At 42.6% G+C, this 26,428-nt stretch overlaps 1 protein-coding gene and 1 pseudogene across 1 annotated transcript in view; one reads left to right on the forward strand and one right to left on the reverse strand.

Annotated features, from left to right (window-relative positions):
* The window catches only part of Ccdc175 (coiled-coil domain containing 175), a 56,052-nt gene that overhangs the window by 21,483 nt on the left and 8,141 nt on the right, over nucleotides 1-26,428 (forward strand). Inside the window, 9 exon segments of the mRNA XM_042055410.1 lie at nucleotides 2,794-2,930; nucleotides 5,554-5,664; nucleotides 8,489-8,560; nucleotides 9,503-9,638; nucleotides 10,270-10,401; nucleotides 16,367-16,505; nucleotides 19,591-19,670; nucleotides 21,511-21,663; nucleotides 24,486-24,588. Coding sequence (XP_041911344.1) covers nucleotides 2,794-2,930; nucleotides 5,554-5,664; nucleotides 8,489-8,560; nucleotides 9,503-9,638; nucleotides 10,270-10,401; nucleotides 16,367-16,505; nucleotides 19,591-19,670; nucleotides 21,511-21,663; nucleotides 24,486-24,588 — 1,063 coding nt within the window.
* Nucleotides 11,236-11,657, reverse strand: LOC119819518 (annotated as a pseudogene).

The raw sequence follows: 26,428 nt of genomic DNA on the forward strand, positions 1-26,428 counted from the left end.
AGTCAATGTTTTATATTCCATATGTAAATGTGACCGTGCAATATTTATCTGCCTATGCCGATATTATTTTGCTTTACACATTGCCCCATCCATGTTTTTATCAACAACAGGATTTCCTCCTGCTTAAAGGCCAAATAGTGTTTTAATGCATGCCAGCTGTCACTAGCTTTCCTTTGAGAGACACTTAGGGTTGGCTGTGTACCTTAGCTATTGTGAATAGAGTTATGGCAAGCATTTCTTTGGCCTGTCAATACATTACTAATCTAGCCTGTTTGTTATAAAATGCCATACACAGAACAGTAAACAACTGCGCATAACTGTGCAGTGTATATATATATAATTTTCTGATGAATATAATTAGTTATTTTTAATGATAAAAGTTTATCTTTTCTTTTTTGGTGAATTTTGGTTTTGTAGCCTATATCACGAGAATATTCTCCCCCATTGTCCTTCTAGACCTTCCACATTGAAGTCTACAAAGCATCTGGAATTTGTGTGTGTGTCTATGCTATGAGATCAAGGTCAAGTTTTCCCAATTGACCAAAACAGTCCTTTCATCTACGATATTGCTTTTCGGCTATTGCTGGAAGTCAAGTGGGAGTCATATCATAAATATATGCTCAGATTATAGACTTTCTGTTCTGCTCATTCAAACTATTTTTATAACAATAGTAATTTGTAGTAAGTTTAAGATAAGTCTTCACAGCCAAAAGAGGACAATTTTAGCTAGTCCTAGGCCTTTGGATTTCTAATATGGTCTATTAGGAAGCCCATTTGGATTTTGATGGGACTTGTCTTAAGGCTATGAATGACCTTGAGAAGGATTTCATATCTTCACAGTATGGAAGCTTCTAGTCTATGAAGATTGCCTATATCTCCTTGTATCAAATCTTCCTTGTTTGATTGTTTGTTTGGTTGGTTGGTTATTTTTAACTATTCAGTTTCACTGATGTAGCCAACCTTTTCTTTTGATTAATCCTCATTCAGATTTCTGTCTTTGGCTTTGTCTGTCCCTTTGTTTGATGCTGTTTCCTTTTAGTTGGCTCATTCGCTGAGTTTCTGTGTCTCCTAAGTTCTGCTGTCACATGTCCACACGACTGTACCACTGTCTTCTTTAGCAGACTCTAGCTGTGTATGCTATTGCTGATGCTTCCCTGCTTCAGTTTGTCTTTCCCTGCTTTCCCGTGTTTCCTGTGCTCTTCTCCCACTGCAGCGCTCCAGAGAGAACACTCTCACTCGTGCTTTTAAGTGGGCTGCTATATTTCTCAGTTGCTAAGTATTTGGTACCTTTTCAAATCTGCTATCTCACTCTCCCATTTCCAGTTCCCAGCCCCAGCTGTCAAGCAGCCATGCTTCTTTGAGCAAAATAAGCAGAAGTTATGTAGTTTAATGTTTGATAATTCTAATAGCAGATGCTTTCATGGATCTGTGGTCTATTATTTCTCCCTCTTGGGGGGAAACTGTAAGCTGGCTATTGTGCAATTAAAATGTTTAGAACACAGTTTGATACCTACGATGATGATGATTTCCTCGGGAGAAGATCATCTTTGACTTTATGTCAAACATGGGGGGGAGGGGTGTTAGCAGTGTTACCTTAATCCACCTCAACTTTCCCTGGGAAAAACCCTCCCGCATCTCAGCCTACAGTGACAGAGGAATCACCAGGCCTGATGTCTGGATTTTCTCTCTGCATTGGCTTTTGTCCCCTGGGCATCTAAAAAAACTAAATCTCCATATGGCACTTTCCATATTGGTGAATGCCTAAGGGCAGAAATTTTCTATGGCAGCCATCTCACGCTATGTTCTTGCCTTCTCCTAGAACAAGGTTGACTTCTACCTCACGATATTATTAGCTATTGAACACTCACAAGAAGACTGTTCTCACTGTATTATTTTCATGGCACTCAGCCAGAGAGTCATTTTGAACTACCCACCATTCCCACTAAAGCGAACTTTCGTCTCTCACTTAAAGCATCTCAATATAGACTTCCAGCTACAAGCTCTTCCCTCCTGAAGGGCATCAGTGGGCACGGGTGGCTTTGTTTGTCCTCATTTAGCATTTTTCTGGATCTGTCAAGGAATTGGGCTCAAACACTTCTGCCAAATTCAAAATCTCTTCTATCAAATACCATCACGATTCTTGCATTCTAATGCCTATCCTCCCATATTCTGTATCTCTACAATTTACAATACCTTACATATATATGTGTATGTGTGTATATCACTTCACTTCATCCGTGTGAATTCCATGTGTACATAGAAAATGCAAAGTTTGCCTTTTAGAATCTTCTGGGTTTTCTTATTTCTCAAACATCTCCCATCGGTGTTGGGTTGAAGGAAGAACTTCATGGTGCTGACACTTTGCTAAGGGGTTAGAGGATACAGAAGATCCAGTTCTATTTACTGTGGAGCAAGCATGGTCAGTGAATCATTGAGTGAGGGCTTCTAATGGAACGACATTTCCTTTGCCCTATTACACCTTATATTCTTGGAAAGGGACACAAAATTGTTTTATGATCAAAGATTGTCTGTAATATTCCCTTTCAGCATGGATTATCATTCTACGGCTTCATGTCAATGTTTACAGCCTTTATTTTCTTGTCAAAGTTCCCAGAAAAAGCTCCAAAGCATGCAGTCACATATTTGCTGCAGAATTAAGCTGCTTGCCCTCTGTGCGAGATCTGCTGTTTTATGAGCAGCATATGCTATACTCTTGATACTGCTCATCCAAAGACTACTATCTATCGAATCAATTCCTTTAATCCTATCTCTTTCTCACTCCCCTTTTTCCAGCTGGGGGAAAAACTACACAAAGCCGAAATGGACAACATAGAACTCCAAGAGAGTCTGAACTCACTCACCAGACAGTATGAGACGGTCACAGAGGAGGAAGATAAAGTGTACCTCCAGAAACAGAAGGTCGATGATGAGTACGTCTCTCCTCTGCTTGCCACAGCTATGGCTGTCTGCTTTGCTGTCCATGTGATGGCCCATCTAAGCTCATCTTTGCTTTCAACCCTGTTGACAACAAGATGCTCTTTATTTGATAATCAGTTGGCATACTTCTAATCTGCCTCTACAGTGCTAAGAAATGCTTTTCTCTTCTAGATCAGATTAAATCCGTCAAAATTAAGTGCATTAGTAACACTTGTAAATCAGACCCAGGAAACAATAATTACTGTGTGAGACTTGGCAGAGAGTGCATTCCCTTTCTCAGGTAGGAGTTTGATTCCCTGCCATGACTTCAGAAAAGACTCGTTTCCTGTTTACTACCTATTGAACTCCATTTGGTCCCCAAAGTTTGGTAATTTTACCTCCCAAATATTTCTCCGCTCCATTCCTTCCTCTCTGCCCCACTGCTTGCTTTGACCTGCCTCTCCAAACATCTCTTCTCTTTCACCCCCAACTTGTCTACTTCCAACCCTTTGACTCAACACTGTCCTATAACAACAGGGTGCAAACCTTTGTTCTTGTTGGTCTACAGAGACACCAGAAAAGGCATTCCGTCTCATTCTTCCCGTGCGCCTAGGACTTCACCTACTGCTGTGCGGGTGCTAGTGCTCACTGATGCCTTCTGCAGGAACACCACACAGTGGTGTCTTGAAAAGTGAGATGTTGTAAGAAAAGAAAGCCCACTAGTACAACCAGAGTTACAGTCCATGAAATCTAACTGCTGTGCACACCCAGGGCCATTTATGTGAGGCTGAGTTTACGCTCGTTCTGTAACCTTTGAGCTATACGGTTGCTGCAACCAAAGGGCCTCATCTGATTGCACAGAATACCAGCGGTTACGACTCCACGAGTGAAAACTGTCCCCGGATAACTACTAGAGTAATCATCTAGAATAGTAAATTGTGCTGATGGCAAATGACCACAGCACTAAAAATTCGCTGTCGTTGTGGCCTTTTGTCTTCAGTTCAGTCTCCATAACACAATACCATCAACTGGTTGGCCTAAACAGAAATCTATTTTCTCTCTGCTGTAAATGCTGGGAACCTTGACGACACTGCCAACACGAACATGCTTAGGTTCTAGTGAGGAAGTGAGGACCCTCTTTCTGACTTACAAATACCTCTCTCGGCCGGGCGGTGGTGGCGCACGCCTTTAATCCCAGCACTCGGGAGGCAGAGGCAGGCGGATCTCTGTGAGTTCGAGACCAGCCTGGTCTACAAGAGCTAGTTCCAGGACAGGCTCTAAAGCTGCAGAGAAACCCTGTCTCGAAAAACCAAAAAAAAAAAAAAAACAAATACCTCTCTCTCTCTCTCTCTCTCTCTCTCTCTCTCTCTCTCTCTCTCTCCCTCTCCCTCTCCCCTCCTCTTTTTCTCTTTTACATAGAGAAAGAGTGGCACTGATCTCATCATGAGGACCCCACCCCCAACACCTCATCCACACTAAATCCCTTCCGAAAGGTCCCATGGCAATATGTGCCCAAAACATCATCAAATCCTTAAACATAGAAACATGGAACTTAGAGAGCATAGGTTACTTGGCTTCCGGCATCACATGAGGTTTTGAAGGTGAATCACTTCGATGGGATGCTTTCTCTTCCAGAGAAGTTCTTATCACCATCATTTAAACAAAACTGCGACTTTCTCTTAGTTTCGTTTTCTCTGCTATATATCAACACAAAAAAAAATACCAACCATAAGAAGTCTCATTGATCTGCATACCCTGTCCAGTAGTGAACTATTCCATTCTAGCAATGAGACAGGTATTGTAGCCCTAATTTTTGAGATACTGAAATGGAGACTTATCCACAGGGAAGGTTTCTTGCCCAAGGTCCCATTGTAGTTCAGCCTGCCCTCAGAGTTGGTCTAACTGAGTTCCTCGCCTTTCTCAGGAACACCTGATGGAAGTTGTAAATGTATTAAGAGAGGCGCAGTCACTTGATGGAGTGCTAGACAACTCCCCCTGCCGTCTTGTGCTAATATTACAGTTAGTGTTCTTTTGGTGACTTGAGAATTGTAAAGTTTATGCAAGTTCTATGTGTAAATTTACATTAATCCACTGCTTGAATAGAGACTTGTTTGTTTCTATTGGTTTATTTGGTAAATTATTCATAATCTAAGCGTCCCAAGCTCCTTTTCATTTTTTTTAAAGATTTACTTATTTTATGTGCACGGATGTTTTTATTGCATGTATACTTACTTGTGCACTGCCCGTGTGCCTGGTGCACAGGGAGGTCAGAAGAGGGCACTGGATCCCTGGTGCACAGGGAGGTCAGAAGAGGGCACTGGATCCCTGGTGCACAGGGAGGTCAGAAGAGGGCACTGGATCCCTGGGGACTGGAGTTGTAGATGGGTGTGAGCTGTCATCCGGATGCTGAGAATCAAACCCAGCTGGTCCTCTGCAAGAAGAGAGCTCTTAACCACTGAGCCATCTCTCCAGCCCTTGCTTCCTTTAAAAAGGATTTATATATGCAAATTTTTGTATTGGTAAATAGAGAGAATTTTTTTGCCTATGGTGTCTAAACTCGGCATTCAAACCTCCAGCTCCTCTGGATAATCATCCCCACGTTCAGTAAAATGGCCATCACTTCTTTTTCCACGCTAGAAATCAGAAACAGATCGCGCTCATTAATCAGAAGGAAAACTTCCTAGCACAGAGAAAAGTCGACATCAAAAACATGGAAGAAGGATACGATACCCTGGAGAGTCTTCACGAGTATGTTTGTGCCTTTGCCATCTTTACTATTCTTGTGTTTATTTCTTTAAGCTGGAAACCATAAGTCTGTATGGACATGCAGTGTATTACAAGGAAGTAAGTTTATAATTAGCTCTCTCTGTTTCACATTCAGAAAGGTCATGGTCAATGAATATTTTACTAAAGGGGTAGACAGGTGCTCCAGAAACAGAGTGACAAAGGGAAGGACCAGACTTAGGGCCGGTGACAAGTGTGTGCCTGCCCATTATCTCAACACTCTTCACCATTATCCGTCATTTCTGCCATTCTAAGTCACTTACACTTCTCCCAACAAAGTAGTACTTAGTCCCAGATTTAATTTTTAAAGGTAAAAATGTGTAACTTATGGAAAAATGTTACCCTAATCTCTCCGTAGAAATAATTATTAACAGTTTGCTGCACATATTTTGTATGCATATTAATAGAAAGACAGGTGTATCTATTGTGCAAATTTAAAATTGGAATTTATGACTCTATAACATGATCTTCCACTTAAATTTTTTTTCTATGTAAAGACGGGAGCTGGGCTCAACACGGTCATCTTCATACTCGAGTTCTCGGTTCAGTCTCTGGCACCATCAGAGCCAACAAAGCAGAAACAAAAGACTGAGTAAGACTCTGAGATAGCTACAAGAAAAAGAAAAAACATTTCAAGACAAAGGCATAAATAACAACTTTCTGAATAGACTTCCAGTAGCCCAGACATAACAACAAAAACTGTCAGACAGGTTATAAAGTTATAAAGTACCAAATTATAATTTCCTTTATGTGCTTGAATGCAAAAAGTCTCAGCAAAATGCTTGCAAACCGAATTCACCAAAACATATAAAAAATGATACTTCTTGACTGCGTTGTTTCATCCTAAGAACGCATAAACAGACTCAGGAGCGCAAACCGCGCACAAAAGAGCACGGTATTTGAATACAAGGCAGTGACAAGGCCAGCTTACACAACCAGGACATGTGGTGTGGAAACCACACACAGCAGAGGAGCTCTGGGTGTGACACTGTATTAGATAAGGTCACTACTGCTGGGAAAAAAACACCATGACCAAAGCAATCTGGGGAGGAAAGGGGTCTTGCCCTTCCACATCCTGTTCCTCATCTAAGGAAGTCAGGGTAAGAACTCAAGCAAGGCAGGAGCCTAGAGGCAGGAGCTGATGCAGAGGCATGGAGGAGTATTGCTTATAGGCTTGTTCTCTATGGTTTGCTCAGCCTTCTTTCTTATAGAACCCAGGACCACCAGCCCAGTGGTGTCCCCACTCACAATAGGCTGGGCCCTCCCACATCCACCACCAGTTAAGAAAATGCCCCCACAAGTTTTCCTACAGCCTGATCTTATGGAGCCATTTTCTCAACTTTGGTTTCCTCCTTTCAGATGACTTTAGCTTGTGTCAAGTTGACATAAAACTAGCCAGCCAGCACAAACATGAGGTATAGGTTCTTTGCATGATTGTCTCTGCATAGATAAGCAACCACTTAAATATCTATTTTTCTTTGTGCTAGCTTCAGAAGGAAAACTATGACCTTCTCCTATGAAGGAGCAGGAAAACAGAATTGGGCACATTCAGATTTTACTTTTCTAACAAATAACGCAAATTTATTATTAGTTATAGATTTTTTTTTGAGATCGGATCTCACTATGTAGCCGTGGCTATCTCAAACTTACTATGTAGACCAGGCTGTCCTTGGACTCACAGAGATCCATCTGCCTCTGCCTCTCGAATGATGGGATTAAAGGAAGGTGCCACCACACACCCAGCCCTTTTGATCAGTTATTGTGTGGTTCTTGCTGTGGTCACCAAGAAGCTCAGAATCAAATGTGTAGCTCAATGTTGTTATGAACTTTGGTAATTCTGTATTATTTTTACCTTATTTTAAATTGGCTTAGATCATTTTTGGAACATGTTATGCACATATATAAATCAACAAACTCAAAAAGCATAGGTAAGATTGTGAAGAACCTTAGAGATCTAAAATAGGCTACTAGATCATTTCAAATAGAATATGAGACAGAGGTGTGGTTGTTCCTGGTTGACTTAATTCCATTTTGAATTCTTTAATTTGTGTTTCTGACCTTCAAAAACACATGCAACAATATTTCAAGTGTATGTTTCATTTATGAGTCTTTCCGTCTTTGAAAAGACACAAAGTCACATTTTACCTAAGTGGTATTTGACTTTGTTTCTGTGTATGAAGCAGTGCTGGGAGGGAAAAAATTAGAAACAAAGCCTTCTGCTCCCTGGGGTGGAGTCTTTGCATTTCCTTCCAGCCTACCAGGAGAAACGCCACACACTTAAGAGCCGCTCTTAGTTCAAGAATGTGTCTTGCCTTTTTGTGTTCTGTATTGTACAGACTTAGAGCTGTGTAGAATGCAGAGTGACTCTACAGTCTGTTGATCTCGACCCCTCCCATAGCCCAGTGTTGGGTTCCCGGAACAGTCCCTGGGCAGCAAGCCCCTCACCTGTGCTGTGGCAGGGTTCTGACTTTCTGTGCTTTCTTCTGCATCTTTACAAATGTTCACACCCTTTCCTTGGTAAGATCACACCTCTATTCTGGCCATCCACATTCCTCTCTTAACCAATAGCCTCCAGAGACTTAAATGCTTTCCTAGACCCTCTCCTCCATTTTTGGATATTCAACCCAAGGCTTGCAGGAGCACTTCAAATGCCCCTCTGTAAGAAGGTCAACAACATTTCAGTTGTTTTACAATTAGCCATACTCATTATAATAAATATGTTAAGACTTTTATATGTATTTGACAAACTACAAATACAAAATCCAATATGTATATTTATTGTTTTTAGAGCAACAAAGGAAGTGTATCGGATACAAATAAAAATCTTGAGCGATAATCTAGAAAAAGAAATCCAGAGGAGGTAATGTGATATTGTGTGTGTGTGTGTGTGTGTGTTATAATCAGTAGTATGTATTATCTACAGCCTAATAGATTACTGTCTTAAATTAAATTATCTATAAATTCACTCAAGTCTAGATGTGTTTGTTAGATTGTGTTTTGTTTTGCATTGAAAATAACCAGAATTTTCCATCTCAGTCAAGGAAAATCACCAAAGACTGCGACTGCCAGTATTGACGTAATGTCTGCTGTCCAGCCAGACTTCTGGGTCAATGTGCAGAAAGGGTGACATGGGGGATAATAATTAAGGTCACAGACTTTCACATGGGCCACTCTATCTTTTAGTTCTAAGTATGGTTCAGTTAACCTCTTCTCATCCCTACTCCTTGAGTTGGTAATAATGGTGGCCCCCTCCTTACGAATTTGTTGTGGATGTCAAAGAGACGATCCCTCAAAAGTATGCAGATCAAATGTACCTAATAAGCACCCACTAGCACTTAAGGATATTTTATTAGTATTGTTGTTGTTGTTATTTTAACTTATAAAGCTCAAGTTGTACATTTTTACCAGTCTCAAAAAATATAGGGTTTTTTTTGTTTTTGTTTATTTTGTTTTGTTTGTTTTGAGAACCTAAACCTTGAACGTTTCTTATTGGTGTTTTGGGTGCTTTGGGTAATCCCATTACTATTTCTGCCCACACCTCTGCTTTCTCTACCTTCCCTGGCGCCTCCATCCTCAACCTGAAAGAGGAGAGCAGCCCAGTGTGGTTTCCACAATGTTCTGATGGACGTCAGAACAGTTCCTGACTGGGAAACTGCCAACGACGGGTGGTGCTGAGGCCGCCAGCATCCCGCCTTCTCACCCAGGCAATGCAGTAAAATGGTAGTCAGACTTGTTTTGCTTTGTATTTTGTGTAAGCTGCTGTGCCAATATAACGGCCATTCTGTTTTGTTCTGATGTCCAGTGTCATCACTCAGTGGAAAATAGTCTGTGCACGAAACAGGCACGCACGCTGGCTGCTTAAGATAAAGACGACCATGCGAAACATTATTGCTAAAATTGAGAATGCAGAAGAGAGGCGAACTGAATTGCTTAAAGAGGTAAGGAAATCCAAAGTGTTTAGAATTATTGGTGTTCCCCACCTTAGAAATCATTAACATCCGCTCAATATTCAAAGAAACCTTATTTTACTGAAAAGTATTTTCCTTTCTCCTGAGTGTATGGTTAGTGTGAGTATTGTTTTCCTTTCTTTAGAGGTCTGTCTACTTGGTGTGTGTTAACTAGAGATGTTTAAATCTTTTTTGTTTTATGATATTTATCTATTATGTATGAGCAAATGCTCAAGTGGAGGTCAGAGGAAAACTCCATGGAACTAGCCCTCCACTTCTACCATATGCGTCCCAGAAATGAAACTCAGGTCATCAGCCTTGGTGAGATGCAGCAGCTTGGGGGCAAACTGGCCCAAGGGAGATGCAACAAATGAAGGAACAGTGCTCTCCAAGGTGTGCCTTTGAGGCACGCGAGCAGATCCTCACTTCCCATGCACCCTGTAAGACTCCTGTGTTTACCCTTTGTACAATCACCACTGTCCAACCCTCCCGTACTCTGTGTGCTGTAGATACCATTTGGTGGAAGACTAAACTTTTAAAGGAAAAGAGTTTACCGGGCAGTTTAGCAATGTAAAGCTAACTGTGACGCGAGAAATGACAAATCTCATTTCCCTCTGCTTAGACAAAACGTAGAGAAGAGGAGATCCGTAGCTTTGTGAAAGAGATTGAGAACCTTAAAGTGAAATTGGTAGAAGAAGAAAAGGAATTTGTCAAGAAAGAAAAAAAGTTAATGAAAGAATTAAGCAAATATGAGGTAATTTTTATTTTGCATCTAAGCATAACTTTGGAGGATTCTGTGAGGGAAACGGGAATGATAATACGTGTGATCTTGATCGTGTGGATGTAAAATAAATCTTCCAGTATGAACAAAGGCAGGGTCACAAGTCTACTCTGCATCTTTCTTCTTTTTCTGAAAAAAATAAACAGAAATAGGACAGTTACTTTTTCACTCAAACAAAATAAAGCAAATTTTGCCAAGCAACAGGCAAGGAACATTGTTGGGAAGGGTGTAGTTGTTGTCGGAAGCCAGCGGGAGATGGGGGAGTGCTGAGGAGCGCATCCCAGAACTCCTTACACAGTCCCAAAAGCCAACCAGGGGTAAATCAAGGAATGGATATTAGAGAAAGTGGAGACGACAGACTCCAAACGCATCGAGGCTTCTAGATGTTGTAGATTGCAGACAGCCACCCACCCACCCCCACCACGCACACACAAATACACATTTTCTGAATGGTAGTATTAAGTAAGGGCAGGTATCTTGAAGGCAGCCCCTGGAAGAACAGCTGAAGAGACTGAAGTTCGGGGTAGAAGCAAAATCAATGGATTTTCATGATTCGGGTCAGAAGTTGGGGTGTATAATGATTGTCAAGCACGTGTACGTTTCATCCAAGCTGTAATGTGCATGCTTCTAATTGTTGGTGAGGCTCTACACACCCTGCTGATGTCTGTCTTGCTTTGAATTCACTGTGTGCCGGACACTGTGTTACTTAGTTTTCTGTTGCTGTGATAAAATGCCATAGCCATGGTAGCTTAGAGAAGAAAGATTTTTTTTTTGACAGTTCTCCAACTTTATTTGAGATTCAGTAGGTTAGTTCTCATCCACATTGACTGCCTGTAGATTTTTGAATGTGGTAACAGACACGTAAGTTACCAATGCGTAGAGTTTGTTTGGTGAGTCCTCATCCTATTACGTTTTCTGACAAACGTACCTGGATACGGTATGGAACATTCCTTATTCCTTTGGCCCAGACGGCTTTATTGAGCTGGTATCAATCTGCACATCTGGAGTCCCCCATCTCCTTCATGGAAAATTTCCGGATTTCTTTGAGTGGCCTAGGAGCACGCTTCTTGAAGCCCACGCCATGGATGCGCTTGTGAATGTTGATGGTGTATTCTCGGGTGACAACCTCGCTGATGGCAGAACGGCCCTTCTTCTTCTCGCCACCCTTCTTTGCGGGAACCATTCTGCCCGGCCTAAGCTGGAAAGGACGGGGCGCGAGGGATTGTGGGAAGGAAAGCCGAGTCGAAGAAAGATTTTTTTTTTTTTAGCTTACAGTTCCAGAGGGCAAAGAGTCCATTCTTGGTGGGAGACAATGGCTGCGAGTGACATACAAGGTGGTCAGAGCAGGGAGCTGAGAGCTGCTATCTCAACCACAAGCCAGATGCAGAGAGAGCAAGCTGAAAGTAGGGCAAGGTATTAAGAACTCCAAGCCTGCCCCAGTGATACACTTCCTGCAGCAAGGCCACACTTCCTAAGCCTCTCAAATGACATCACACACTGGGGAGCAAGGACTCAAATGCCCAAGACTATGGGGGACATTTTTTCATTCAAGCCAGCAGAGGTACATTAATTAGCTTTCCATTTGCATGTGATGAATACACAGGAGAACAAGTTAAAAAAAATACTTTTATTTTAAACTCATACTTTCAGAGGCTCACATCCATGGCTTGCTCCACTGTTATGAGTTTGTGATAAGACAGGACTATAGGTGGATGTTTCCTTCCTGCCCACCAGTTTTCAGATAACCAACTCAGAGGCTGAATATGAATTATAAATGCTTGACCGATAGTTCAGGCTTATTACTAGCTAACTCTTACACTTAATCTATCTTTCTCATCTACCCTCGGTTCCATGGTGGTTCCTTCTTTCAACACGGCACATTCATCTTGCTTCTAGACTCCTCTGACTCTACCTTTCTTCCCCCCAATGTTCTCAAATTTGACTTAATCTCTGCTTAATCCTATCTTGCCTTATAATAGACCAATCAGCTTTTCTATTAACCAATGAGAGTAATACATATTCACAGTATACAGAAGGATTACTCTATAGTAGAACATCATGGCATCAAGAGACCGTGTAGAATGAAGTTGCTGCTTTCTCATGGCCAGAATGAAAAAAGAAAGAGAGAGTCTGGAAGGAACCATGGGCAAAACACCAGTGCAAGGCACATTGCCCCATCAGCTGCTCCCTCCAGCTAGATCCCACCTACTTGTTTCCAAACCACCACCACTACCACCCCAAATAACAATAGGGAGCTAAGTGTTCGATGCAAAGGTTGTAGGCAACAATCCTGATTCAAAGTGAGGTAACCCAGACTCAGAACGACTAACATGCTATGTACTCACTCATAAGTGGATAGAAGATATAAAACAAAGCAGAGGATCAACAGACTACGATCCACAGCTCCAGAGAATTGGTGGGGCGGGAGGGTGGAAGGGGAGAAGGGAGGAAGGAAAGAGAGTGGGAAGAAATATATATAACTCAATAAAAAAAAAGTTTTTTTTTAAAAAAAAAGATGGCACCGACATCCCTGGCCCTGTGCAGACAAGTGGAGGTGAATGAATGTACTCGAGTGTGTGGCTGTAATTCCCATGTACCCTTCTTCAGAAGAGCAGTGTAGAAAATACATAACTGAATTTCTTAACCTATGCAATGCTAAAGCCTGGAGATATTTGTTTCTGCTTCTTCATTATAATATCTTTAAATTGCAGTTAAAGCATATGCATATTTATCTCTGGCTTTTTTTCACAAACATTCTAATGGTAATTCTGGTGGCAATACAGAAGCTGTGAGGAAGATGCTGTATCAAAGAGATGGAGAGCCGGGCGGTGGTGGCGCACACCTTTAATCCCAGCACTCAGGAGGAGGAAGGCAGGCGGATCTCTGAGTTCGAGGCCAGCCTGGTCTACAAGAGCTAGTTCCAGGACAGGCTCTAGAAACTACAGGGAAACCCTGTCTCGAAAAACCAAGAGAGACAGAGAGAGAGAGAGAGAGAGAGACAGAGAGAGAGAGAGAGAGAGAGAGAGAGGGAGAAACAAGATCTATACTAGGGAGTTAATCATCCTGAAAATTGACCTTGGGTAAACTTCTGGGGTTCTTAACCCACTAGTCTGGAAAGGTAGGATGAGATCATCACAGTATCATCCTGCAGCCCTGCTTATATTAAGGACGACTTACCTGTGCTGTGGGAATGATCTGTGGGAAACCAGAGTCTAGGGACTGGCACTCTCAGTGACCTGCAAGGTGAGACTGAGCTACATTTGAACTTGGGGTCACCAAGGCAGAAGGACTATGATGTCCACGCATGTGGGTATCCACCTTTCACATCTAACGTGCCATCATGGTAGAGTCCAAGATCAGTGCTTGGGTCTACTGGGTTATGAGAATGCCCCCCAACCCCCAATAAAAACCCATCTTTGTCTTTGTTTGCTCTGCCGGGTCACAATCCTTCCTTCAACAAGTACACAACTTGAATAAAAACTAAACTAAAAATAAAGGTTTTTAAATACCAAACTCTAAAGTTGACCTTGTGGACTTGTGTGCATCTGACTACCTAACTAAAAGATATCCAAAAATAGTCATTATATAACCACACAAGGTTTGGTTTTCAGCCTCCTAATGGATTCCATCAAGATGCAGAGAGATGATGAGGGAAGGAACTTTAGTAAGAAGATAGCATGTTGGAAGACAGTCTTCTGATGACTGTCTTCCCGAGAGAAACTCTTCTATATGATTTTTCACAGAAGAATATGAGTCCCAGACATCTCAGTAGTTTATATGAAAATAAGCAGCCTCTTTTGAAGTGTGAGCTGTGTGAATATAGCAAGTCAGCAGGAACCACAGTACAGTGCATCCAAAGAAGACACTGATGACTGTCTCTGCATTGATGAAAGGCACCATGTCTAGTTTTTTGTGTTTCTGGCAAGCACCCTTGCAGGTGTGACCTTTCCCTGCAACTTGGTACTAAGGGGTGTGCAAGGGAGTATTGGTGCATTCCAGAGTAATTTCCCTGTGCAGTTAATCAGTAAAAAGTAGACTTGAATCTGGAGGATCACATGTTTGAAGTAGCCTGGGTTAAGCAAGACCATGTCTCCTAAAAATACGGCCCAATAAACAAACAAACAAAAATATAGACTTCAGTGGGAAGTTAATCCTTAAGAAAGATCAGGTCAGGGCAAGAGGAAAGTTCTGTGAATTGGTCTTGATATGAGGGTGTTTGTGCAGTGATTTGAGTAGGAATGGTCCCTACAGGCTCATAGATTTGAATGTGTGGTCACCAGGGGAACTACTTGGAACTGTGGCCTTGTTGGAGGAGGTGTGGCCTTCATGGAGGAAGTGAGTCACTGGGGTGGGCCTTGAGGATTCAAATGCTCAAGCCAGGGCCAGTGTCTCTCTCTCTCTCTCTCTCTGTCTTCCTGTTGCCTGTCAATCCAGATGTAGAACACTCAACTCCTTCTCCAGCATCCTGTCTGCCTGTGCGCCACCATGTTTTCTCCACTATGATGATAATGGGCGAAACCCCTGGACCTGTAAGCAAGCCCCAGTTAAATGCTTTCCTTTGTAAGAGTTGCCATGGTCATGGTGTCTCTTCACAGCAATAGAGCAATGACTAAGACATTTATGTGTCCTTCCAATGGAAGCACAGACCTTCATTTCTCCTTCCTGGTGCAGGTCATGGTAAGAGCACAGGGCTGGTAGACATCTTTGCTACCTCAGCCTGAGGCTGACATGAAGATTCAAAGATGGCTTCCACCTTTATCCCAGCCATCCAGGAAAAGGATAAAAGGGTCATTTCTGTGGAGGGCCTGGGTCTAGAAGCAGCACCCATGACTTGTGCTTATAGACATACCCACATACAAGGGATGTCATACTCCAGATGGGAACCAGGTCCCTAGCTACAACTCAGAATGCCTGTCATTGAAGGAAGAGAGAATAGAGAGTAAATATCAGCTCACTGTTTCTGCTTTTTAAACACCACGTACAAATCTACTCTAATTTTCTAAAAGAAATGATTATTACATTGGAACTAAATATAACCCAAGATTGATGAATGTTTGAGTTAGGTTTCTATTGCTTCCATAAAACACTGACCAAAAACAACCTGGCCGTGAAAGCCTTTATTTGGCTTACATAGCCCAGGCTATGGACAGTACATTGAGGGAAGCCAAGGCAGGCACTCAATGCAGGAACCTGGAGGCAGGAACTGAAGCAGAACCTACAGAGACACACCGCTTCCTGGCCTGCTCTTCACAACTCGCTCAGCCTGCTTTAACAAGCCACCGGTTCAGGACTGACATCTTCCCAGCACAAACACACATTCGACTGAGCCCTCCCACGTCAGTCATCATTCAAGAGCATGTTCCACAGACCAATCATGTGGGGCCATGTTTTCAATTGAGTTTCTCTCTTCGCAAGTGACCCCGGCCCGTGTCGAACTGACAAAACCAAGCAGCACAATTAAATACACCGATACCTTCCTGCTTTCCTCAGCGCTCCTTTTCCCATTTATTCATTTATATCCAGTTGTTTCTACATTGCCCACGTTTCTTGGAGCATGAATGAAACACAGACAGTGTAGACAAAGGCGGGCAAACCTTATAGAACGTGATGAGCCAAAGGCGGGCAAACCTTATAGAACGTGATGAGCCAAAGGCGGGCAAACCTTATAGAACGTGATGAGCCAAAGGCGGTTTTTCTCAAGCACGTTTTTGTTGTGTAGACAGTAGGAACGGAGACACAGCAGCAGAGACTCTGAACTGACAGCATCTTTGTAGATGGAATGACAAATCTCCAGGGCGGCTGTTTAGGACAGCCCGTAGCTATCAACCACAGAGTGTGTGTGTGCCAGCTACCTCTCTCTGTACTCCCCTCCCCTTTTACTCCAAGCTGTACAACTGGTCCAACTCACTTTCCTCAACTGACTTGACTTTCTTTAAAGGACCTAATTATTAGGGAAGTGCAGATTAACAAAGAAAAAGAGGAAGAGCTAGAGGACACCATCCCCTACCTTCAGGTAGCAGAGGAAGACTACAAAGAAAAGAACAGGGACCTCAAGTCCCTCCACAGCGATATTTCAGGTGTGTATGAAGCTTTGGTGACGACTCCTCTCCCCTCTGCTCCGCCAGCACTACAGAGGTGAGAATCCACCAGACACCCAAGGATAAGCGCATCTAACCTGCCCATCCCATTAAATCCACTTTCTAGTTTGCTTCATCTACCACTTCCTCTTTCCACACCAAGTTCTTCCTCCCAGTCAGTTCCCCCTCCCTCTTCCCTTCTCCCCTCTGCTCCCCTCCCTTCTCCCCTTCTCGCCTCCTCTCCCTCCTTCCTCCAAGTAGAATGCCCCCCCCACACTGACCTATCCTTAAGACTTATCATAGATGGAACTTTCAGAGGTATGAACCATGTCTGTAAGTATGTATCTTTTGCATTCCATCACACAGCATAACATATTAACACAATGTGTGCATATAGCTATGTGTGTTCAAATAAAAAACAATTGTTTCCACCACAAAAATTAGGCCATGTGTGTTCAAATAAAAAACAATTGTTTCCACCACAAAAATTAGGTTTGGTCACCTAACCCTGCACCTAAGGTCCAGAATGTTTGACTCTTGCCTTCATCCGGAAGTGGAGGGCATTGTCCAGGTACTCTGAACAGGTCTTTAAGCAGCTTCCACTTCCAGATGTCGTGTATTCTAAATGATGACAGAGCCATGGGAATCAGAAGGCCAGATCCCAAACTAAAAGAAGGACAGGGATGGAAATGATAAAATAACAATCTTCTGGGGTAGGAGAGGGAGTGAACTGCTAGCAGATAACTGTAAAGATGTGGATTAGCACAGCCTGTATCAATAAGATAAACTGTGAAGGAAATAAATACTTAAAAATGAATAGCAATTACTTCCAAGAATTTAAAATGTCAGGACTATATAGATATAATAGTAGGAGCCTGAGCAGTCACTCTTGTCTTCTTCCATCTGAGTTGATTTTCTATTTCTTATCAGATTTTCATTCGATCAATTCATGTAGGCTTTCACTTGATGCTTTAATCGGGTTCGTAGAAACTTCATTCTCCCCCGTCTTTCCAAGTTCTCCTCTTAGTACAAAGCAGAGAGTGAAGAAAACACTGTAAAGAGAAAGATAGGCAACACTTCACACGCTCTGAATCTCTTACAAAGGAAAGATGGGAAGGAGAAGACAGCAGCAAGGAAGAAGGAATGGAAGGGTGAAGCACTTAGTGCCTGTTGGATGGACGGCACAGGCGCAGTTCCCACACCAGGCGAGGAGGGCAGTGAAACACAGTGCCTGACATGTACATCCATCTCAGCACTCTCCCGAAGCCCGACACCAGCGTGTGGAAAAGCATGCCTGCAAAGTTGCAGTTTGACAAGAAAGGAGGCACCAGCAAGGAGATAGCCCTCATCTGTTGACCTTCTGTTTACCTGTTGTCGGATAATAAGCGTCATCAGATTTGGGGAAAGAGTGACCGGGTAGAGGTGACAGAAGAAAGGGGAATATGAGCAGAAGAGCCCATGGAAAAGGACATCATAAAGCCCCAAAGCTCTCTCTCTAGAAGGCTGATGGTAGTATTGCTGTATCTCAGGGCTGTGGAGATACAGCAATAGAAATGGTAGCTAATGCAGCAGTTGGGCCCCCAGGTGAAGCCCTTCCTCTGAGTTGTAGCTGAGAAACTACTTTCCCTTAATGCGAGCAAAGAAATGGGACAAGGGTTCCAAACGGAGCATTTAATATGGCTGAGGGCAAATGGCATGTCGTGTTGTGGTGGTATCCCGTTCCCCTGCCTGGTTAGCAGAGTGTAGCCAGCCAGTTGGGCCCATTTTAGGATAAAAAGCTGATTTCTATAAAAAAAAAAAAAAGTCATCGGGAAGATACCAAGTCATGGAAAAGTAGTGAAGAACTTTTATCTTTATCAAGTAGGGCTAGACATAATACCCCACAGTGACTGGAATTCCTCCCCTGAAATTGCCTTCTGAGATTTGCCCAGGCTGGAGAACCAATGTCATGTTTAAGAGCATGGATTACTCTCTAAAAGGTCCCAGTTTGATTCTCAGCACCCACGTCGCATGACTTACATCAGGTGACTCACAATGGCCTGTAATTCCAGCTCCAGAGGGAACCAATGCCTCTGGTCACAGTGAATACAAACACATACACAGACATACACAAAATTAAAAAAAAATAAATCTAAATTTAAAAAAGAAAAAAATTTATTTCCCCATACTACATTGCTCCACCCCGTGATTATTCCACTGAGGAAACCTAGCTATTTAAACCCCAAAACAGATACTGAGAATGGATGGACACCTTCCTGTAAAGTAGCTGGGTAGTGATTAAACATACCTTGCAATTGCGGTGCAGATTTTGGTTCACATTCATGCCATTGACATGAAGCATTATGTCATTTGGCTTGCTAGTGACTAATCCCTTCCTTACACTGTTGTGATGACCTAAAGAGCGAAACTTGGTTGAAACAAAAACTATAACTTTATGGGGAGGTTGAAGGGAAGAAACCTAGATGTGGGTAGGGATAGAGAATATATGTAGACAGCAATAAATACACCAAATTTCCCGACGTTGTGCTAAGACTGAAAAGAATCACAGCCTTCTTAGCATATAAATTAAGAAAATTGAGCTAAGCAGAAGGCACAACTAAAGGGATTCTTTTTATTGTTTTTATATTGATTTTTATTGAGCTCTACATTTTTCTCTGCTCCCCTCCCTGCCTCTGCCCTCCCCCTGGGATTATTTTTTAAATGTGGTTGAGGGACTGGAGAGAAGGCTCAGTGGTTAAGGGCACTTGGTACGCAGTCGTGAGGATCGGAGTTCAGGTCACAGCGCCTATGAAATAAGCCAGGAGTTGCTCCAACCCCAGAAACTCGGCCCGGATGCCTCCACACGCCTGTAAGCACAAACATGTGTGCGCCGCTGGTTCTCTCACACATACGTAAACAAACCAAACCAAAAGAAACTGACAGATCACGGGGTGGATCCCGAGGAACCAGACCCAGGGGTAAATGTGCTTAGAGCTTACCACAGTGTGATTGTTAAGCCTGTGCATTCTTACACTGAGATACGTTTTTTTTTAAACCAAATTACTTCGCGGACAGTTATTTTCTCTCTCTCCCTCTCTTTAAACAGCGAAGGAGCAAGAGGAGAATTTATTGAGCAACTACATTTTCCGCTTTAAGAAAGATATCATCAGATACTTGGACAACACGGTAAATAATGGCTGTGGTTCGTCTGTCTTGGCTTTCTGTGTTGTGCTGTTTGCAGTGTCAGAAATTGAATTCCAGGCCTTTAGATGGTAGACAAGTTCTGTACCACCGGAGCTACATCCCCAGGCTCTGGTTTTCTGAGCAGGGTTTTCCTGTGTAGGCAGTCTTCAACTTAAACTAGTGAATCTCCTGCCCTAGTCTCCAGAGTGCCGGGATAAAAGGATGCTACCACCCACCCTGCCTCTCTTCCTCCTTTAATTTGAAATACTGGCATGTACGAATGATACTATTTACTCAGTTTTTCTGAATCTGACTTATTTAAGTTATTCTACCAACATCGGTGTTTAAAATTGTATTCATTATCTACACATGGAGGGAAGTTTTGCACCTGAGAAAACCAACTTAATGGAGGGAAGGTTTATTTGATCTCAGAGGTCCCTGATAGGCTGGCTCCTCTTGTTTCTGAGCTTTCAGCACGAAGGTCTTGGCTGAGAAAAGCTTTTCACCTCAAGGCCACCAGGGGGCAGAGAAGAATATTAGGAAGAAGGAACTGGGATCAAGCTACAAAAGCATAGGCCCAGAAATCCATTTCCTCCACCCAAGCCTCCAAATACTCTGTACAAAATTTGAATCGCTCAATGCACTAATTTTGTTCATGATCTAATCATCTCTGAAACGCCCTCAAAGAATTGGCCAGAAGTGAGTTTCACACATCTTCTATGTATTACGGTTCTCAATTCCGTCAGATTAACACATGATTAAGAAGGTGAGGGCATCTGGAACCAGCTCAAGTATAATGAGAGAAAAAAATATGGACCTGTGAGGAGACTTAGGTGTTCTCGTTTATAGGATGGGGATCAGACTGCACTCTTTGAGGCGGAATACGCAGAGATTGTGGGAGATAGAACAGGAGCAAAGAAATGTTTACTATCTTTCAAAATACACAATCTATAGTTTCATTATAATTTTTTATGTGGAGTTGGTCAATTAAACATGAAATTATCCTATTCTTTGAATATCTGTATATCAAACATGATTTTTGATATGCTGTGGGTAAGAAGAAATATGGACAAGAACATTATAAGCAAGTGTAATGTACACGCACACACATGCACACACACACACACACACACTCACATACACACTTTTTTCTAATAAGATGTTCCTAGTGAGTAATATGACGGATAAAGACCATGAGGTTTATGATGCTATAATAATTAAGAACTGCATAGAGAATTCAGTAAGAAAAAATATTCAGTAAATGATGTTTTTAAAGAATTGGGGTTGATACTATAGATCTGTTGGAAGAGTACTTGTCTGAAATGTGTAAGGCCCCGAGTTCAGTTCTCAACACTATGTAGACTGGTTATGGTGGATCACAATTGTAATGCTAACATTCGGGAGGTAGAGACAGGAATATGCACAGTTCAGGGTTATCCTCGGCTACACAGTGAGTCCTGAAGCCAGCCTGGGATACTTGACACCTTGTCTCAAAAACGAACAGTAGAAATATAAACAGGTAAATACATATTCATAGAATAAATATCACCTCCTTCTAGAACATTCCGTCTTCCTTTAAAATGTCAGTGCATTTTTCTCCCGGCTCCCCACTTTGGCCGGTTTCGAAGCTTGTCCTGTTTTGTGAAACTTTGTTAGTATCTAGGGTACTTCACTTCAGGATCATGCGCCACCTTACCAGAATCCAGAAACAAGTTTTTAGGAAGCAGCTTTTGCTAAAAGACGGCTCAGGGATGAGTGCAGAACCAGGTGACCTAGGCAGACTAAGGCTGGTGCCCTGCCCTTTGACCCCTAGGAGATAACGATGTCTTTTATGTTTGGGCAGGACAGTTTGAAAATAGAATTAAAACATTTACGAGAGATTGAAAGTAAAAAAACCAAAGAACATTTTGAAATTCTAAAGAACTTAGAAAATGAAGTCTATGTAAATGACCAGAAGGCAACTCTTCTCATCCTGGAAAACAAAAAATTAAGAGAAGTAAGTTCAACAGCACTTCACTTTCCCTGGATTGATTGCCTGGACCAGCGGTCCTCACGTGAGAAAAGACAAGAATAACGCACGTAACAAACTTTAGAAGGTTGCAGTCTTCCACCACCTCCACCCCCCCCCCAAGTCACTCTCACCTCTCCCCACAAGAATACCACCAACTTCCAACACCAGAGATTGGTTTTGCCTGGATTCAAACATTACATGTGAAGGGCTGTTGAGTGAGGTTTCTGTCCTGCCCGGTTCCCGCAGTTGTTAAGTTCCAAAGAAATCACACAGAGGTCTACATTAATTATAAACTGCTTGGCCTAGTATCTCAGGCTTCTTGTTAACTCTTATAACTTATATTAGCCCATAATTCTTGTCTGTTAGCCACGTGGCTTGGTACCTTTTTTGGCGAAGCAGTCACATCTTGCTTGCTCTGTGTCTGGCTTCCTCTCTGTCTGGGTGACAACTGCAGACTGAAACTTCCTTCTTCCCAGAATTCTCATTGCCCCACCTCCTCTTCCTGCCTGGTCGCTGTTGCCCTGCCTATACTTCCTGCCTGGCTATTGGCCAATAAGCATTTTATTAAAAATAATACAAGTGACAGGATAAAAGACCATTGTCCCACAGCAAAGGGCGATGCTGCGTACACGATTTTGCTCAGTCTCCTACCTCTGAGGTTCATCCTCACTGAGTATAATTCATTCTTCTGTATTCTGCATAGTATTCCTCCATATGACTAGTATTTATTTCAACAGTACTATTATTGGGGGTTTGGAGAATTTCTTTGGGCTGTTACCTGTTCCTAAGCCCATTCAAGTCATATTATCTTGATAGACAGAAATAGTTCCATGGGGTATAGATCCTAACTAAAACTGCAAAGGAGGTACATCTTCTGTCGTCCTGAAGAGTGCCAGGCTCCCAGAGGGCAAAGCCCTGAATGCCCCTCCCACCAGCAATGAGTGACAGCCCTGACACTCACTCTGTGTCCGTGCCACACTAAGAAACGAATATACACAGACTTCCTCTTAGATCAGTCTGACCAAGAGCAAGCCCAGTTTTGGAATCTCCACTTTTCTCCCCATGTCTTCCGACTGTCTGAAGCCTGTTTTTAGCCAGGCTATTGTGTGTGCCTGGTAAATCCCCAGTGCCTGTCTGTTGTGTTTCTGTCTGCTTTGTGGCTGTGTCTGACCTTTACAAAGAGCTCAATATTTATTAAACAGCACAGAAAGCATAGTATGGGAAAGAGATGAAGGAATTCTTTACAGAAATCTTTGACAACTAAAGAAACACCCGTGTTGTTGGGCACTCAGATACCTTCATTTGTAAAATTCATGTTCTAGCTTTCCTTGCCTAACTAAAAATTAAGGTGTCTGTACCATATCAACTGATAACTCAAGAGCAAATAAGTCTGTTCATTTAACCCCTAAAGTTACAGTCTCAATTTATTTACCACTAATTTTTGGGCTTATATCTCAAAAGAGTAAGGCTTGCCTGTTTATACTTAATATTTACTCATTTTAATTTTAGAATGGTACGTTTAATAATTAAATCTATTAAATTCAGATTTTAGTGCTCAGAACTATTGATTCCAACAGCCTTTTTTATAATACAAGAATATTACATAATTTCTATATTTCATAATGTTACAAGACAGTCATAACAGAGATTTATATACGATTCCTTTGTCTGTGAGATGTGAGTTAGAGTCTGTCACTCACTGAGGACACTATCCTTAGTATCTGCAGTTGAACGTTTAGACGGACATGCTACATCAAGTGTCTCACAGGGTGAATGTTGTTTCTTTGTAAACATTTCCCCCACTAAACTGTGATAACCTCCAAGTCAGGGTCTTCATCAATGTCCCAAGAGTCTGAGACTTGATCCTTTTCAGTGTGCATAATAATTTCAAAAGTCGGGTAGTACATTTTGTACCTTTTTTTTTTTTGAGACAGGGTTTCTCTGTGTTGCTTTGGAGCCTGTCCTGGAACTAGCTCTTATAGACCAGGCTGGCACTGACCTCACAGAGATCCACCTGCCTCTGCCTCCTGAGTGCTGGGATTAAAGGCGTGCGCCACGACTACCCAGCTCAATATGTACCTTTTAGATGAGAAAATCCTCCGATTTTTGTTTGGGTCTTGTTATAAGAATTGTTAACCAATAGAGAAGAATAAAAAAACCATTCCTTCAGTAGAGCCTGGTAATGGAAGTAGCCTGGCCACTGACTAGCCCGATGACATTATGGAAATCTCTTCACGGCTCTGTGCAATTTATGTCTGTCTGTTAAATGTCGAAAATTATCCCAACAATCACATGCTTCATCCGGTAGAGCGAAAACAGCTTAAGGACTAATGTTTTTCAGAAAGATGTGTGTACTCTGAAAACTTTGGTTCTCAGCAACCCTCAGATACTCAACTCAGCATCGGGCAGCTAGCCTTTGACACAAACTTGAGAGGAATTTTATCCTGAAGCATCCGGCTAGTCTCTCCTCCTATAGAGAAAATATTTAACATTTACTAAAAGGATGAGAATTTTCGATTGCTCTATTTTGTGCAAGGAACATTTTTCTTGTGGATATGAAGAACTAGGGCAGAAGTTCTTTTATCTTCTTCCTTTGTCCAGCCTTATTAGAGCACCATGTTTATTCCTTTGGTTGCTGAACCGGTAAGAAAGCAGGACCCTTTGTCTTCTCCGGTGAATGGAGGGAGACACAGTGGAACAGTCGGTGGCATGGTGAAGCGTCAACACGTTTGATGAATGACGGCATGAATATTGTACTCTGTGCAGTGAGCAGGCGCTGATGGCTGTCGTGTGCCTTTCGTTCTCAGCATCTTGCCTACCTGAAGAATCAAACCGAGACATACAGAGAAAAGCAGCAAACCACCGTGCAGGACTCAGGGGACCTGTCTTGGCAACTGATAGCTCAGCACAGTAAGTCGTGCCCCACTCAGCTTCGCTCTTATTTAAATCAGTTTTTTATTCATTTGCATCCATTTAAAAATTTGACAATTTTGAGGAATAAATGAGCCCTGGCTGCCCCTGCCACCACAGCAAAGTGTAGACCGTGTTCGTGACCATATATCTTGTCACAGTTTAAATATGAAATGTCCTTCCCAGGCTCCTGTTTTGAGTTCGTGGAGCCATGCAGAAGGTTGTGGGGCCTCTAGGGGGTGAGGCCTGGCTAATGGAAGCACATCTTCGGGAACAGGCCTTTAAAGGTTATAACCGTCCCTGAGTCCGGCCTGTATCCTCTGTTTCCCGGGCTACCAAGAAACATGGAATCTCCACCACATAGCCCCATCAGCACCGCCTGCTGCTCCCCTGTGCCACAGTGAATGAAGTCCTCTGAAACCATAGGCCTAAATAGCCTCCTTCCTTAAGTCCTTTCTGCCAGGCATTTATTCCAGTTACAAAAGTGGTTGCTGCCACCTGTCCCTTCCAGCTGATCTTCCACCCACCTCCAGGCTCTGGACGCCACCAACCTGCCATCTAACACTAACAATTAACAAAAAGAGATGACGTAGTATGCACCCCTCTGCTCTTGGCTTCTTTGCCTCTGCAAAGCATATTTTAAAAATTCGCTCGTGAAGCCCGATGTGCACGTGTATGGTGGGAGAACTCACATCTGTAATCCAACACTTAGGCTGAAACAGGAATTGATGCGAGTTAAAGACCAGCCTAGGCTACATAGTAAGTTTCATGCCAGCCTGGACTAGAGTTTTAAACTATTGTGGTCTCAAAACAACCACAATTAACAAGCCACACGCTTTCGGGAGCCACAGCGCCGCCTGCTGGTGCACTGCCGCAGTAACGGCTATGCATCGTCTCTGGTGAAGAGACACCAATGTCACGGCAACTCTTAGAAAAGAAACATTTAACTGGGGTGGCTCCTTACAGCTCAGAGGTTTAGTCCATTATCATCATGGCAGGAAGCATGGTGGTGTTCAGGTGGTCATGGTGCTGGAGGAGCGGAGAGTCCTTACATCTTGACCCACAGGCAACAGGAAGTGGTCTGAGACACTGGGTGTGGCTTGAACACAATATGAGACCTCAAAGCCCGCCCCCACAGTGACACACTTCCTCCAACAAAGCCACAGCTCCTAATAGTGCCACTCACTCTCTGTGAGCTCATGGGGCCACTGACATTCACACTGCCACACCAGCTGAGGGGCACTTGCCTTCTTCATTTATCATAACTGAAGCAACTAGTGACATTTGTTTGGAAGCATTTTTCTGGATTATTTTACTTAGTATTTCTTTTGTGGTACTTAGGAATGGAATGACTGGGCTGCATGGTTATTGTCTGAGTGCTTTTTAAAGAAACTGCTAGCGTGCCAACATTGTTACTCAAATTTCTCATCCAACTAGTGATGTGAAAGAGACTCTGTTGCCCTATCTCCTCACCAACACTTAAAAATTTGAGGATGCTATAAACATTAATTTTTAGAATTTACGCAAGCATAGAATGGTATGGCATTGTGGTTTTGATCTGCCTTTCCCTGCGATGGTTATTAGTTCCTGTGGTTCTCGGCTGTCTTAAAATCATCTTTTCTTGAACTACCTTGAACCAATGAACTATTTTGGCATAATAAATATCAAAGAGCACTTTCTGCTCTTTCAGACAACTGGAGTTCAGTTCCTAGTACTCATGTTGGCTGTGACACCATCTGCAAGGGATCTAATGCCCTCTCCTGGCCTTCTTGAGCTCCTGAACACATTGTGATTTCCACTCATACATAGATACTTACACACATAAATAAAAAAATAAATT

Source organism: Arvicola amphibius, chromosome 7 (genome assembly GCF_903992535.2).
Source record: "Arvicola amphibius chromosome 7, mArvAmp1.2, whole genome shotgun sequence".
Lineage (NCBI taxonomy): Eukaryota > Metazoa > Chordata > Mammalia > Rodentia > Cricetidae > Arvicola > Arvicola amphibius.